The sequence below is a fragment of the Physeter macrocephalus genome, chromosome 9, assembly GCF_002837175.3.
Source record: "Physeter macrocephalus isolate SW-GA chromosome 9, ASM283717v5, whole genome shotgun sequence".
Classification (NCBI taxonomy): domain Eukaryota; kingdom Metazoa; phylum Chordata; class Mammalia; order Artiodactyla; family Physeteridae; genus Physeter; species Physeter macrocephalus.
Window position 1 is genome coordinate 57,096,144 of NC_041222.1, and position 17,938 is coordinate 57,114,081.

A 17,938-nucleotide genomic window follows, 5' to 3' on the forward strand; every position below is an offset into this window, starting at 1 on the left:
GCATCTTCAGTAACTATCTATTCAACCTCTATTAGTCTGTTTCCATCTATAAAATGTGGGAAAAATCATACCCACCTCATGTGGCTGTAGTGAGCATTAACGTGAGAATTAAAATCACACGCCCATGGCATAGTGTTGATATACAGTCAAGCCTTAACACTCCTAGGTGATGCTATTACCACCGCCACCACTAATACCACCATTCTGGGCAAATCTTGTTAACATCTATTGTAGTTCCTCTACAAAATGGGAAAAGCAATGCCTCAAATGGTGTATGTAATAACTTTTTAAGGTATCCTGCAAATTCGTCTTGTCCTTTCTCTCAAGAACTTAATGTTCCTTTGAGAACCTTTAAGAATTAAACAAGTCTATTTTTATTCCTGAGAAGAAACGAGAAGCTAACCTTTTTCACTTTGTTTTTCATTACTGTAGATATTTTTAAACCAATATATTATTAAGAGATCTAATATGTCATATTTTAAAGAACTCAACACTAAAAAATAATCATAAATAGATGTGGTTAAAAGGCAATGTCAGAACAGGGTCCACTTTCTCAATTCCAATATATTTTAAAATGCACCAATTTGAGGGTTTATGTTTGTTGTTTTTGTTTTCAATTTTCTGCACTTAAAAGCACCACATGTTAATAACTGTATAATATAGTTGCTCTAACATTAATTGATATAAACATTTCTTACCAAGTTATGCTTTTCTAGTGGAAGAAAGTAATAATAGTGGCAGAAAGAAAACATCAGTGCGTAGCAAGTAAGAAGTTCAGTGTAGAAACACAACTGCAGAAAAAGCCAATGATTATCTTCACCAACACAATTGTTAATCCTGAAGAAAAAAAGGGAAAAAAAAATATTTCAAACTTTAATGTTAATTTTAGGATGGTACAACTAGAGATAAACGCAAACACACACAAACTTCACATAAAGCACAAACTTCATACGTGCTTTACTTCACGGAGATAAGCTAAAGCCACTCAAACCTAAAAGCAAAGAGTACATAAGATATGACACAAATATGCCACTTCACATTTGTAAAGTACATTCTACTTTTTAAAGAAGTCCTGTATATGATTCCCCTTCAACTCAACAACCCAGTGAGGCAGGGAAGAACAGATGGCAGCCTCCTTGCTTCACTGATACATAAAAGGAACAAAGGCATTAGGACAATTGCCAGAGGATGTACAGTTAGGAGAGACAGTGGTCAAGAGAACAAGAACCCTCTTCTGTATACTGCTCTTCCACTGCAGCATTCTAGCTGTGCAGACCAATCTGAATGATGTGAAGTAAAATAACTTAAACCTTCCACTCTGATATACTGCTAAGCATTCACAATTTTTCTTACTTTTAAAATCTAACCTTGGTTCCTGAAAATAAACACACATTCAAAAGTATTTATAAATTCTTAGAGCTATGTTTCCACCAATACAACAGTGAACCACAACTAGGAAAAAGGATTGATGTTATAATCCCAAACTATTCAAGATTAATGCAAGCTATTTTATTGTTCCAAGGTTATTTATTGTACCTAAATTTTCGAAGTATTTTATAATTCCAGCAGAAAACCCTAGTTCAAAACTACAAATTACCTTTCACAAATGTTTTCATTTCAATATAGCATTACACTACCACTGTTTGAAAAAATAAATAAATAGGGTCAAATTCTTAACTTAAATTGTTGTTTTAAAGGTGTGCTGTCTAACTATTTTTTAAAATCAGATATATAACTGAACAGAAAACCTGGAAGAGGCATTTCTTACACTAAAGAATGCATGCTTCGTAAACAAGAAAACTTCGTGTTTTGTCATCTGCAAGCAGGGCTACCAGAGAAGGGTGCTTCTGTATGCACTCAAAAATACTCTTCAATAGCTGTTGCTTGAAAGATGACTTATACTTGCCCCATCCTTTCTGACCCCCCAAAATTTGAGAAATAACTGCTATGATCATGGCATTCTTCTTAAGCACAGACCTTTAAGAAACACTAAGATAATCTACATGTAAGAGTTCTTTTGGTAGCAAGTCCCTTGGAAGGAGTGATTAGAGCCAAAAACAGAGTAAACCTTGAGGTCAGCAGAGAACTGACCTCCAAATCCAAAGCTGTTAAGCAGTTAAGATAATGCAGTTTCTGAAAAAAATCAAAAATTCTCCTTGCTTCTAGTTTATACTGTACATTTCCTCAATCTCTGAATATCTCAGCATTGCTCTATTAGGGAATTCAATCACATAAATCCCTAAATCTACTCAGGCCCCCTGGTCTACCCTCCCTTCCTATCCTCCAGCTCTTTGTATTTTCACTCTTCTTCCCACCAGTGTTCTGAGAAGGTGACTAAAACTATGGAGGCACAAGGCCTAGGAACAGAGAGCTCACCCCAATCTTAGAATTTTGGTTAAACAGCACTTTATTTTGTCACCAAGTCAATCTTTATTCCTTGAAAATAAATAAATAAATAAAATCACTAATCTATATAGTACCAAAACAGTTCCTAGTTGATTATTTTTTAAGCTTAAACTATTGCATTCACTTAAAAGGAGGTATCAATATCCAACCAACTATCCTGAACATTTATTATATTTTTAATCAGAAATATGACTCTAAAAAGTGTATAAAGTTTAGTTTTTAAGTGTGATTAGCTCTTACCTGAATACATGTTTTATACAGCTTTAAAAAATCTACTACTATTGCAACAGTAAACAGAACACTGAGGTTTGTAAAATCATTTGAGAATTAATCTGTTTAAAGTCAAGGCACATTTTTTCAACACCAACTGTATGTTATATACTAAACTATCCTGTTGATGGAATTTTCAACTTTCTTACATAGTAACAAAGTGCTTTTACTTTTTCTTAATCTCAGGAAATTACCTTGTATTTAAACAATCAGTTTATAGTGAAAACCAATTTCTTACTAAAAGCTTGCTAATTATAACTTGTGTTATCAAAAATAAGGGAAACTCTAAATTGATTAGCATTACTAGGCAAAGCTAAACTCTACCCTGAGTCAACCTTAGATAAATGCAATTATAAATTTAAGAAGATTATTATGTAGTTAACTTTGCATATATGCATGTATGTGTGTACAAACATAAATATATATGTATATAGATATATTTATAAAGTGCTACACCATACCAGTTTAAATATTTATACAGAGATCCCATGCTAGGAAAGCAGAATTAAATACAATATCTTTTTCACAGATTTTTGTGACAGCTTTGAAATGAGATACAATGAAGAACTCTCACAGCATTTGTTTTCAAAAATTCTATTTCTCAACTGAACATTTTCTTTAAATATTACAAGAGAGCCCCCTATTGACCAAAAATGTTGGCAGTTCAGCAGAATCAGCTAACTACCACTTTTTACACATCCAGCCAGCATGTAATGTTAACACCTATTACCAATTCATAACACTGAAAAAGGCTGAAAGTGGGTGAAATGAGGTATAAGGGTATCTGAAATGTGTTACTCTTTAATTAAACAAATTGGAAGGGAAATACAAACAATGAGATGTATACGGTTTATTACAGTTAGAAACAATAACAGCTACTCTATTTATATTTAAGTATTTTCTATGTCAGATACTACACTGAATGCTTTACATACATTGCCTCATTTAATAAAACCACCTTAGTTCTTTTGTATATTTGGGTGCATGTTAATTCTTAGTTTTCTGCTCAAATATCTCCTTGCGAGAAAATATAGGATCTCTGGAAAAAATGACTTTGGGAGTTGACAGAACCATATGATCAAATAAAGGGATCTTCATTAAAAGGTTTTCTTAAACTGTGTAACTCTAATATAACCTTTGTTTAAATCTGCTAAGTACTAAGATTTATTTTTTACTACCTTTTTTTCCAAAAAGTGAATTACTTATTTCTTACCATGGACAGTGATGATCCATTCTCCTAACACAGTGGCCGCAGCGGCTGCAGTGATGGGAACGCTTTGGTCTCATCAAATTACACTTGTTACACAATTCCCAGAACTCCCTTTCTAGAGAAGGAAATTAAAATCCATTTAATAAAGGCACATGAATAATGTTGAAATTTAGCAACAAGTGTTTAGAAGAGTTTAAAAGACTTCTTTGATATATATGTCTAAGTCTCCAGTGTAAATGTTTGCCAAAAATGTTGCTGCTCTGTTCTATGCATGTTTTATTTTGTACATTTCTAATTTTAAACACTATAAAAATAAGACACTATTAATAGTCAAACTAAGAGATAGAAAACAACATATTTGAGTTTAAGCATATTGTTGTAAAATTTAATGACAAAACCCCGAAGTAAAACCAAATTATTACATTAAAACAGAATTATATTTAAACAAATTAATTTCTAGAAATTTATTATCTAAAGGCTCTAAAGAAGAAATAATGCTGAGTATTGGTTTCATAGATTAATAAGTCAAAATCAATCGTATGATATCGTAAGAAAAACAGAGATGGCATCCCCCCAAACTCCCCACATAAAACCATTTTTAAAAATATTAATGGATTCATTTGGGAATGTTTATGGGAGAGGGTTGGAAAAAGATTTCAGATGGGTTTAAGAGGTACTAGAACAGTTTCAGAAGTGAAGAAGATTACAAGAAGATTACTATTTAACGGAAATAAAGGAGTTCTTTACAAAATTCTATCCTACCACCAAGTTGCAATTTCCTCTAGTCTGTTGTGAAAGAGCACACAATTAAGCTTTGTGCTAAAAACATGAAGTTTACAGGAATAAAGGGAAAAGTCATTTGTTTTCATTAAGAACTGCTCTAATTAGATCCATAAAAACTCTATGGGACAGTCATCTACCAACATAAGACAACTGTTATATAGAACATATCATTTTAATATTTCTTGAAATGGAATTTTACTTTTATAAAAATTCTTAAACTTTATATCACTTATAGGAAACTATATCCTAACCTCACTAAAAGTATGGGCATTGTAAAATTAACGTAACTCCAATACTCAGAGTGAGTATTAGTATATGCAAAGTGTGACCTAGCACACAGTAGGTAGTAACTAAATCCTTGCTAAAGCATGAAAAGTTTAAAATTTTTTTAAATGAAAGATTCTAAATATAAGTAATAGAATTGTGGGTAGTTTTCAATTTTCTAAAAGGATACCCTATTTTAATTCCATTATTTCTAGTTTAATGGCCAGAAGTAAAATCAATATACTGGAATTTTACAGTAAAGTGTTGGAAAAAAATTCTGCTACAAATGCCTCTGAAGAAATCAATAAAGTATGAATAAAAGCTATATCAAATCAACTGTTCATTCCAATAATATGAAAGTTGAGAAATTATCTTTTACATTTAAAATATTTCACTTTAAAATAAAATTATCGTCCATTTCTTACTTACAATTCTTATTTTAATGAAAACATATTACATGAGAGAGCGACAATATTAAAGCTTAATCTAGGTACAATTAAACTATGATAATTTAACTGTTAGTGAAACAGAAATATTTCATATGTAGCATAATACAAGGTCACAAGCATGTCACTTTTTTTTCCTCCCTAGATGTTAGTGGATGTTAGATGTTCCCAAATATCCCAATGTTAAAACTCTGAATTCACATACTACAAGGAATATGGTCAGGAAGGAGACTCTCTTCGATGAGCCGATTTTCATTAAAAGACAACATGAAAACTTTATGTTCTTAAACCAGCCCCTTAAAAAATAAATATGGGGTATTCGCTATTAGCAATTTCAGCACATAATACTGCAAAGAATAAATTATTTATTTCATACTTAAAATGTTGTATCCTCAGAAAAGAGTATTTGGCTAGAGTCAGAGAAAGACTGTAATTCATTCTGTAGCGTAGCCTATGGTTGGCAAACTACAGTCCACAGGGAAATTCAGGCCACCACCTGTTTTCGTGTGACCCATGAGGTAAGAATGCTTTTTACATTTTTAAATGATTGAAAATGATAATGATCATAACAATAATAATTAGTGGCATATAAAAATCTTGGAATTTAAATTTCAGTGTCTATAAATAAAGCTTTATTTGAACACAGCTATGCCCATTCATTTACATATTTCTATGGCTGCTTTTGGGCTACAATGACAGAGCTGAGGACTTGTGACAGAGACCATATGGTCCATAAAGCTAAAAATATTTGCTATCTGGCCCTTAACAGTACAGAAGAATGTGCTGACCTATGGTCTGGAACATAAATTTGTTCAAAGAAAGGGTTTGAGCCATTTAAGGCTCAATTTAAGATATAAGAATCTAAAATGAAAAATACGAATGAAAATGCACAATTTTCACACACAAGTACACACACACATTTATGTTTTTAGAAAAGAAAAAAAATCACTATTTTTAAAATCCAGAAATTAAAGTATCATCTATGTTTTTGCTTTGCAGAGCAAGAAAAAAGCCATCCATCTTAACCTACCACCCTATGTATCTATAAACCTTTCTTAGTCTTCTCCCTTTTTTCTTCTTCAAGGTTTATTCATGTCCAAATAGGATCTTGGTGACTGATACATTCTGGTGTCTGATGGTCACCTACAAGACTTTTGTACTACCCATCTAACAAAATAAAATAAAAGCCTATGGGAAGGGGCTTCCCTGGTGGCGCACTGGTTGAGAGTCCGCCTGCCAATGCAGGGGACACGGGTTTGTGCCCTGGTCCAGGAAGATCCCACATGCCGCGGAGCGGCTAGGCCCGTGAGCCATGGCCCCGGAGCCTGTGCTCCGCAACGGGAGAGGCCACAACAGTGAGAGCCCCGCGTACGGCAAAAAAAAAAAAAAAAAAAAAAAAAAAAAAAAAAAGCCTATGGGAGACAGAATCCAACTGCTAATTTATGGTAGCTATAGAAGTTAGAAGATTAACAGATACATTTTTTAAAGGAAAGAAAAATCAAAACATAAAACAAATAAAAGAAAAAAGGTAAACTATAAATGATAGATGTTCTTTAATGTAAGGTAAACAGCATCTCATTGTTTAACAGGGAACCTTATTAATGCTGTAAATGCATGAATGACTATAAAGCAAGATTCGGTTTGGTTTATCCCTCAAAAAGGAAGGAATCACCTAAATCACATATTAGGGGGCCTTTTCTCAATTACTATATCTCAAATCACAAAGTAATGTTTTGGGGAGAAAAATATAACTTGAAACTACGAAAATCAATACAAGGGTTGGGTTTTAACAGAGGTTTTCTGACAGAATCGGTTGCCAGTGTAGCTCTGTAACAATACCAAGAGACTTTGGAAACATTAAAATGTGATAAATAATGCATGTTTTTTTGGTTGGGCAAATGGGAACTCTTCACTGAAGAAAAACAGGCCAAATGTCAATGAGACCAGCTATAATGCAGATATCCAAATAGTTGGCAAGATGCCATGGTGTTCTCCATCACTGGAGTCTATAAGCTAAAGGTAACACAGCAGTTTCAGGTGGATTCAATCTGACCCACAGGTATAATCTGTTTGGTATTTATTTTAAAACAATGCTTTAAAAATTTTGAATTAGTTGCCAATATTTTTTAAAATCATGAAATGTCTCATAAAAATTGAGATTATATATTTTCTCTTCAAAAATTGCAGTATCTAATAATACCAGGCCTGTATGACTATTTCACTGTAGCTGAATAGTGCTACTCCCTTTAGATAAGATATGAGATTTTCAACATAAAATAGTTCCTCCCTGGCCCCTCTTCAGTGACTTGCAGTATCTGACAGATGTAGGCATTTGAATGTTCGACCACAGCAAACTAAAGATTTCATCAGAAGTGAGTCCTGAGTTAGGAAAAGCCTGCTTCTTTGATTTTCTGATAACATTGGGTTTTAGAGTTGAAGTAGAAAATACATGTATCAGTATTTTAGAGAGCCTTTGGTTTAGGCTAGTAGAGAAGAGGGATTCTATACAAATTACAGAGTGCCATCCTCCCTGACCAAACACAGGTACACACGCGCGCACACACACAATTACCGCTAAATGACAGTGATACTGTTTCTATACATTAATAAAAACTAAATATTCAAGATAATTTTCAGAAACTTCTACATAAACATCAGTGTCATATCATTCCCACTTAATCGTTAAATTTGCAAGACCAAGTAAGCCCCAAATGATGGATCTCAAAAAACAATCAGAAACTCAAGGGAGGCTATCTAAGTGACTTGCCAGTTAATCTAATTTTGGAAATAATTAGTACATTGGTTCCCAAACTTTGTGACACACTAGAATCACCTTGGATCTTTAAAAAATATGGATACCTGGCTCTCACCCCCAGATATTCTGATTTAATTAATATGGGATGTGATCTGGACATTGAGATTTTTTAAAGCTCCCCACATGGTTCTAATGTACAGCAAGTTCGGAAACTACTACATAAAATTTTCTGGTTCTATAATGTATAACAAAGACATATAAATTTCTTTCTAGAAGAAAGTACAGAGTCCTCAAAGCTTACATAGCAAATGATGGAAAAGTGAAACTTGGGAAAGAGCGTAAAGGAGTTTTACTATATCTGGCATGTAATAAAACAAGCAATACATTTGTAATTTTTTTGTGTTGCCTGAATGGTTACTATGCAATAAAGTGACCAAAAATTACCTTCATTGACACTAGAATAAAAGGCTTTCAAAATTTTCACTGAATTGTTCGAACTTGAAGAAATATAGGCAATAGTATTATAATACTACAAATATTTAAGCAATATTATATCAATAACATCATGAGGTAAGTGGCACCATCAAAAAATTCCTTTACTAAATAAAAATATAATTTCTCAGTAATTATATATCATTCAACAAATATTTACCTAGCAACTATTACTAAGTGACAGAGACTCTTTAGGCACTAAGGATACAGTACTGAACAAATGAAGAAAACAAAACAAAGAATCTACACCCTCACAGAGGTTACATAGATCTAGAGTGGGAGGAGGGAGAGACAAATAAATAAACAAGTAAACTGAAAAGGAGAGCCAGAGAGTGGGGGATATGAGGAGTCAGCTGAGATTTGTGGTTTTAAATTGAGAAGTCTGGAAAGGAAACAATTGAGGAAAGACTTGAAAGTGGCGTTACATGACATATATAATTAATATACTAAAGGCAGTCAAATACATTAATAAAGACGATAATTCTGGCATTGTAAAACTGATAAATCTGAAGGGTACATACCTCCATGTGGGATCTTTGGGTTCTCAGGGAGTCTTCCTGGATCAGTTATTGAGGCCCTCACTAAGGCAACCAGACAAAATATGGCAATGCCATAGAATACTTGGAAATAAACAAACAAATAAATAAATAAATAAAATTAGTATTTACGCTTCAAAACATTTTTCAACAAGCATATCTAAAGGATAAATGTATAGTTTAATTAATACCATCAGGATAAATAATTTTCAAAAATAAGATGGAAAGATGATTAATTTCATTCATCAAATAATACTGCCAAGAGGATTATCTAAAATGTACTAATTTTAAATAGTTATTTTGTATAATAATAACTGATAAATTTGTTATAAACCAGATTCTTTATTAACAGAAATTCCCTACTAATATTGGTATAAATGAATCCCTTTTAATTATTACATGTACTATATTTGACAGAATCAAAGCAGCATTTTTAAACCTATTCTACAGTTAAACTTTTTCATTAACTCTAAGTGGCTAGCTTCAAAATTACATTGGGTTAGTGATGTTCTATTGCTCTTTTCAATAGATCTTAAGATAGTTAATTTGAAAATAAAGAATCTAGAAATTTTTGTGTTTTAAAATGAATAACTAGAAAAAATAACAGTAAAGGAAAATATATTCATTCATCGTAATTCTACCTTTTAGATGAAAAAGAAATAGGCATTTTGTTGGGGGGATAAAGGCACTGCACCTGTAATAGGAAACTTAGTTCAAGTGCTAACTCCAGGACTGACTGCATGGTATTGGTCAGTTTTATCATTTGTAAAACAGATTATACTTCCCACAGCTCTTATGAGATCAAAATGACATAATGTACATGAAAACTATAAATGCCATGTACATGTAAAACATATCACTTCAATCTTATTCTTTTAATCATAAGCAAACCATCACCATTAAACTATAGGAGAAAATAATTATCCAGAAGTTCAAAGTATTATCATAATCAAAATCATAATCAATAATTTTTATATCATGAAACTTTTTCTCAGTAATGTGTATCATAATCATTCTTAAAACTCCTTCCACATATGCAATAAGTATATAACAGAAACGTTAAAAATATACACAGACCTACATAAATAGCACTATTATGAGAGTCTTTTATTAAACAAAATGGCCTTTATTTTGTAGAGTAAGATATGAAGATATCACATTTATCTAACCCTGCAAAATATATAAAGGCCATTCTTTTTAAAAATGTCCATAATTTAGTAAATAACTTCAAATTAATAGCACTTAACAATATTAAAAGGAAGGTTATTATAGTGGTATTTTACTCCAAAAACATTCACAATGAGAAAAATCTTTAATTATCCAAAGAAATAAATAAAGATCTAGAAACTTACTTATTATTAATATGCCTGGAATATGTCCTTCTTCATAGTGAGGAAAGAGGACAATTTTGGGAATTAAAACAAAGTTGTATAACCAGACAAAGACAATCAAACCCATGCAGCACCAACCATGTGGGTCAACAACAAAGTGAATCCGGAGACCCATTTTGCAGTCCTATGACTGCCTGCCAACCCACAAGGAAAGATCAACCTAAGGAAAGGGAAAAAGAAAAAATTACTTATATAGGAAAAATTATTTGAATAAAACAAAACTACCTTTTTGGCAACTATAAAATGACACTTAAATTTTCTTTCTATGTTTATTTTTTTTTTCTTTTTTTTTTTTTTTTCTTGTGGTATGCGGGCCTCCCTCTGCCGTGGCCTCTCCCGTTGCGGAGCACAGGCTCCGGACGCGCAGGCCCAGCGGCCATGGCTCACGGGCCCAGCCGCTCCACGGCATGCGGGATCCTCCCAGACCGGGGCGCGAACCCGGTTCCCCTGCATCGGCAGGCGGACGCGCAACCACTGCGCCACCAGGGAAGCCCTCTATGTTTATTTTTGACAAAATAGAACACTTTGGAAAACAAAGGGAAGTTTCAGCCTATTAAAATTTCACCATAAGCTTCAAATAATTTAATTTCAATTTTCATATGAATTGCAATCATAGAGTATAAACTGGCATTACCTTCTGAAGTTAAACACAAGTCTGCCCTTAACTCAGCAAGTCCATGTGTAAATTCAAGAGAAATGAGTGCACATATTCACCAAAAGATATGATTAAAACTACTAAAAAGTTTTGTACATAAGACTAACTGATGGTAATACAAGTCAAAAGAGTGCTCATCTTGTGGTGGGAGGGGTGTTTATTAATTGGGAAGGGAAATGGGGGAAACTCTGAGGAGCTAGAAATGTTCTATATGTTGACCTGTTGCCTTACAGATATATACATATGTAAAAACTCACTGAGCTATATACACTTAAGATCTGTTCAATTTAATTTTATTTTAAACCACAACAAAATGCTTAAAAATCATTTTGAAAAATTATAATAAAAAGTGAAAAGTAATTACAAATTGCCAAAAATACTTAAATTCATGGAATGAAGCCCAACTAATATTACTATCAATTCAAGAAGACTCCTGCTTAAATGGGGCTTTTTTCAGTTCAGTGTTAACAAAATGCTAATAGGCCTCACAATGAGAGGCTTAAAGTTAAGATATTTCTACATATGGTATTAAAAAAGTGACCTAAAATATATCCTTACTTTAGTAGCTATAACTTATAAACCTTAAATAATAAATTACTATATGAGGTCTAGGGGGCAACTTTTTAATATAAAATACAATGGAATAATACAATAATACACTAGGACAATGTTTCTCAAACCTGTAAGCAAACTGGAATCAGTTGAGGAGCTTTTTAAAAATACTTATTCCCAGGCCTCATTCCAGATGTACTAAATCATAATTCTTTACAGAGTAATGCTCAAAAACCTATAAAATGTTCTAAAATGCTCCCCAGGTGTCTCGATACAGCTGACTGGTATCCAGGAACCACGGATCCAGGAGCTTCACTAAGACTTCAATGTACAGCAATGAGCTGAACTCAGTTCAACAAATATGCATTGAGCCTCCACTATATACTAGTCACTTGCTAGACACTGTAGATACAATGATGAATACGACATGGTCTTTGCTTAAAGGAACTAACAGTCTAATTGGGAAAAGAGTCATAAAATGGGTTTAATATAATACATTCCAGGGATGTGGACAAGATCTTACTATAGGCACAGAAAGATGGGGACTGATTAAATCAGGGCAAGACCCCCTGCAGGGGAGTGAGCTGAGTTCAATCTTAAAAGAGTAAAAGTTATCCAAGCAAAGAAAAGTGACAACAATACTGCAAACAGAAGGAAGAGCAGGAGGTAGACAAGAGTAAAAATTGTAAGAGGTATTACAAACTGCCATGATAAATCACAAACCTTTCAGTGGAGAGCAAGTGGTAAGAAATAAAGGGCTATATCATGATGGATATAAAGATGCCATTCTTAGGCACTGGAAAGCTACTAAAGCAGGCGGGTAACATAATGAGGTTTATATTTTAAATAAAGGATTAAAGCTCTGGTGTGGAGGATGAAATTAAAGACAAAGATTATTTAGGCTAAGAGAAGGCAAAAGCCAAAATTAGTTTTGGAGAGATCAACTGAAGAAACAGAATCAAACCAGTAAGCTTCTGGAGGATGACTCCCAGATTTCCAGCTTATATCCCAGACTACTTCATTCTAAGGATAATTTATCATCAGTTGAAGAGCCTCAGGGTACTACCCTTTAGAGGTCTTGCCAATGTTCTTTAAAGTTGCAAAGCTACCAGGACACAGAAAAAAAGATTAAGGATTAATTTTAAAAGAATACCCCTATCCTATTATCCCTAGAACCTGGAAACACTGGGACAGTAGAAAAAAAGACAAGAACTCAAACTCACCACCCAACTCTTTAAATCAGATATGGTCTCAGTTAGCACTTACGTATGAATTTTAAAATAGGAATAATGCCTAGGCCTTTAAAATAGTAAAAGGTGAACTTCATTACCTTTTAATTTAAAAATTAAAAGACCTATCAGTATCATTAAAGTGAGGAAAGTCACAGAGGATTTAATTTTCTAGGTATGATTATTTTAAAAGCTAAATGAACTCAAATAAAAATGACAAGCTATCAACATACCTAAAAAGAGAAACATTAAAAAGAATGTTTACTTTTATAGTCTTGCCAACCATCAAGTGCTAAAAGAATGACAGAAGGCTCTGTCTCTCAACATGTCCAATATCATTAACTTCATGTACTTTCTTTCTTTTAATGTTTCAGTTCCATTCACGAATAAAAAAACAGACAATGAATTCTAGTAACTATACAGAACAGAGTAATTTCATTACTTATTTCTAAATGTATTAGTATTAGAAACAGAAAAGCATACAAGCCAGCAAAACAAGTAGCAAAATTATCAAACACTCATTTGTTTTTTTAAACTCTATTTTTATTCTCCTCTACCAGAGAATAACAAATTTTTCTTATCACTGCAAGAGTTCCTCACAAGAGAAACTATAAATGAAAAGTATAGTTTAAAATGTGTCTGTTTTTCCTGGATATAAACATACACAGACAACAAGCTCTAAAACAACAAGTATCCCCAAGGAAAAGTGCGCTAAGGAGAGAAAAATAAAACAATGAACAAATAAGATGTTGAATACTTTTTTAAATACCTGAGTAGTGAAAATTAATCCACATAATTAGTGCCACATAATCCTTACAACTAGATTGTAGAAAAGAAAACAGTAGCCTTCCGAGAGCTCCAAATCAGATTACAACCAGAAACGTGTAACTGGTAAAGTTGCAGGATAACTCCACTCAGTTATTATCTACCAGGCGAGGCTCACGGCTGAACAGAAACTATTACACATCCTGAGCAACTATTACACATCCTGAGAATCCAACACATTAATCTGTATATTAAATGGTGAGCTCATAACTCTTTAGTGTAACTAGTGGACACAATGGTATTTCAACATTTTTGAAGATTGATATCTGGTAACTATACCTGAGTGCTCTCACTTCATTAATGATGCAAATTACTACAGCACGACTTTTTTTTTTTTTAAAGAAATTATAACTCAACTCTAATAAACTAGACTAGTAAATATTCACAATGTTCAAACTACTCTGGTAGGAAACCACCTTTCCCTTTTTTGCCTTTTCAGGCAACAAAATTTCACCACATATTTTCCTCAGGAAGAATACTGAAGTCACTATGAAAAGAAAGTGACAGAAAACTATTATATGACAGAAAACTATAACACCAGAATGCAGATTTTAAAAAATGATAAAAGTGAGCCAAAATAATTTACAAGAAATGGAGCCAAATGAATATCTCTAAACTTGCAGTTTTATATGACTCGCCACCTCAGCCAGTGGTCTTATTATTGTTCCATGAATATGAAAAATATATTCCCTCTCTCATTCCTTCTGTCCAAAATGTCTCTACCATTTTGTCTACTCTATTTAAATTCAACTCATACTTCAAGGTCAATTTGAATCTCACTCGCCATATGAAATTTTTCCTGGCACCTTAGTTCACAGTGATTTCTCCTTCTCGTCAAAATTCCAAATAAAAAGCAAAACTAGAAGAAGAATATAGCAAGTGGTTTTATAATCTTAGAATGAGGAAGATCTTCAACAAGACCCATAAGCCACCTTTGACCACATAAAGATTAAAATTTCTGAAGCTCAAAACACACCAGAAACAAAATTAAAAGACAAAGCATCCCTGGAAGAAAAGACTATACCATATGACTAGTAAGAGTCATACAAAGTAAATACACAGAGAGGCAATTCACAAAAGAAAAAAAAAATCCAGTGGTTAATCATTACTGATTAGGAAAATGTGAAATCACTAGGTATATTTTTTTACCCTTCGTACTGACAAAATTCTAGAAAGACAGGTGACACCCAATGTTGAAAGGGCACAGAGAAAAAGACAATCTCATCCATTGCTGATATGCATGTAAACTGATAAAATCATCTTTGGAGGGCAATTTGGCAGTGTCTATTAAAATGTCAAACTTTTTGACCCAGCAGTTTTATTTCTAGTAATATCTACAAAAGTATTCATTAGAGTGAACAGGTACATACACGTGCAAGGATGTTCTATATAGCACTATTTGTAATCACAAAAATATGGCACATCCTAAATGCTCATGTAGAGGGAAGGGAATGGTCATATACTATAAATTATAATACATCCATAGTGTAGACTATTTCCAAGCTACTGCAATTTTAAAGAAGAAAAAAAGGAAGTAGATCTAGATTTGCATATGGCTACCCACGCATAGTGTTGGGTGAAAAGAGGCAAATTATATAGGCAAAATCTATGGTGGGGGGAAATATCCTAACAGTAGCTTCCTGGAGGGAGGGGAGGATAAAAACCAACTAGGAAAAAGCATAAGGGAACTTTCTGGGGTGCTGATAAAGATCTCTATCTTAACACGAGTTTGAGATACACAGGTGATACATTTGTTGAAACTCGGCAATACACTTAAGATTGGTGCATTTCATGGTATGTAAATTCACCTTTAAAAAAACGCTTTAAACGAATAATGAACTCCAGTTAACGATACGGATGCTGTATTATTGGGGAGAGGGGGAAGGAAGTATACTGATGTCTGCAATTTACTTTCAAATGGATCCCCCCAAAAAGTGGACTGATGTGTGGACAGAGAGATGGATGAGTATGTGATGTAGTTCAGTAAAATATTAGTTGTAGAATCTAGGTGATGGGTATTCAGATGTACATTGTATAACATGATTCTTTTTTTGTTAGAAAAAAAATATGTATAAGTAATTTCTGTATGGGTGGAAGGAAACACATCTACCAAACTGTTAACAGTGGTTACCACTGGGCTGCGGAAGGAAAGAGTAGTGAGAAGGAATGCTATCACATTTTATATATATACTTATGTGTTCATGTAAGTTTATTAATAGACATATGTACTTCTAAATTCTTCTCGACCAACTGAAAAATAAGATAGCCAATGACTTGTGATTCGACATTACAACCTCACAAACAAAATTTTTACTTTTAGCCTCTCTTTATCACTATGTATTATCCTTATATGAAATGCTTTTAAAATTAATATCTTTAAAAATGCAGCACAGAAGCATCAGCTGTAAAGCCATATAAGACTTATAATTCAGAGGCTTCCCTGGTGGCGCAGTGGTTGAGAGTCCGCCTGCCGATGCAGGGGACACGGGTTCGTGCCCCGTTCTGGGAAGATCCCACGTGCCGCGGAGCGGCCGGGCCCGTGAGCCATGGCCGCTGAGCCTGCGCGTCCAGAGCCTGTGCTCCGCAACGGGAGAGGCCACAACAGTGAGAGGCCCGCGTACCGAAGGAAAAAAAAAAAAAAAAAAAAAAAGACTTATAATTCAGGAAGATGTTTCTGAAACTTGTATTATTTACAGATTTTTTTCTCTATGGAAAAAATCCTTATTTAAGAAAATGTGTAGTTAAAATTTAATATGAAAAATTTTATATAAACATAAAGTAACTATTACTTTTTTTGCAAATGAAAGATTGTTAAATTCATCTAAACATAACATTTTAAGGATACTACGCCGCACAATTCAGAAACATATTCCCAGTAAACTTAAATGCACTTACCACCTGCAAATTCACTGAGATGTGTTGTAATTTTTCTGGTACTTGCATTTAGAGCTTTTATTTTGATTCATTCTTTTTTTTTATTGCATCCAACAAATGGATCTCTCCTCATGAGCAGTTCTCCGTGCGAATCTATTAATGGTTTAACAAATAATATCTCACAACAAAGATAAAAACTGTAAGCAACTAAATATTCTAACCGTAAAAATGTCAATTACAAAAAAAAAATCGTTTAAATTTAGAAATAAAATGATTCAACTCCACTTAATTCTATGCTTTCATATCTAATCCAGCCAGCCCCCCAAAATCTTTATTTGATTACCATTATACACGAACGTTCTCTCTTTTGAAACCACTCAGTTCCCATAAAATCAAATTAGTATTACATGTCCAGCATTCGGGCTTGATCAAACTTACCACAAATCACAAAATGACAATAAATTCTGAGGTCACTGATGTGAAAAAATCCAATGTAATATCTATCAAGATATTAGGCCTGGACTATCTATCACAACTGATAAACATAAAATAAAGAGTTTAAAATAGAAGCACATATTAGTTCTCCTCCTATAATGAAACCATTAAGAGAATCAACCATTAAAGTTAGTTTCTACAGTTCAGGCTTAAACAATAATACTGTAAAGAGTTCTAGAAAACATACACTGACTCAGTATCTCACTAATTCAATCACTATCTATATTACTACGCCTTGGCACTGGTATAGATAAAAAAGAGACCATCCCTATTCTCAATAGAGACAAACTAGTAAACAGACATGATCAATACCAAGTAAGACAAAGTAAGACAGAGGGCAAGGGGGCAATAATGCATCTCATACAGGAAGGATATTGGTTCATGGAACTTTTCAGTTATGTAAATATTTGTGTGTACGAGGTTGCAATAAAAAATTTATTTCTTTTGGTAAGTTACCATCAGGAAAAGATTTCTGGAGAGAGCAAAACCTGTGGATGAAGAATGGAGGCTCTTCTAAACAAGAGAGCAGAGTACGCAAAGGTATAAGGGCAGGCAAAGAAAATCTAAGTAAACTGAAATGACTAGAGTCATTGCATACAGAAGAATGGGATAAAATGTGTTTAACCTTTCGACCACAAGCATCTTTAAGAAATATAGTTCAGGACATCTGGTAATATATACACAGAAATATATGAGATATGTGAGTATATATTTCACATATATAAAATATATAACTGAAAAAGTTTAATGAAGTG

The 17,938-nt window shown here is 33.3% G+C and overlaps 1 protein-coding gene across 3 annotated transcripts in view; it reads right to left on the reverse strand.

The window, feature by feature from the left end:
- ZDHHC21 (zinc finger DHHC-type palmitoyltransferase 21) overlaps positions 1 to 17,938 on the reverse strand; it is a 69,455-nt gene that overhangs the window by 44,942 nt on the left and 6,575 nt on the right. For 2 of the 3 annotated variants that reach the window (XR_449115.2, XM_007125994.4), the window contains exons 2-6: positions 16,710 to 16,841; positions 10,515 to 10,713; positions 9,148 to 9,246; positions 3,890 to 4,001; positions 699 to 837 (exon numbers count right to left, since the gene is read on the reverse strand). Coding sequence is in view for 2 of the 3 variants with exons in the window: in XM_007125994.4 (XP_007126056.1) it covers positions 699 to 837; positions 3,890 to 4,001; positions 9,148 to 9,246; positions 10,515 to 10,668 (504 nt within the window). In the remaining variant the exon portion in view is untranslated. Of the gene's footprint in view, positions 1 to 698; positions 838 to 3,889; positions 4,002 to 9,147; positions 9,247 to 10,514; positions 10,714 to 13,758; positions 13,892 to 16,709; positions 16,842 to 17,938 lie in introns of those variants that run through there. The other variant, XM_055087211.1, reaches the window with a different exon arrangement.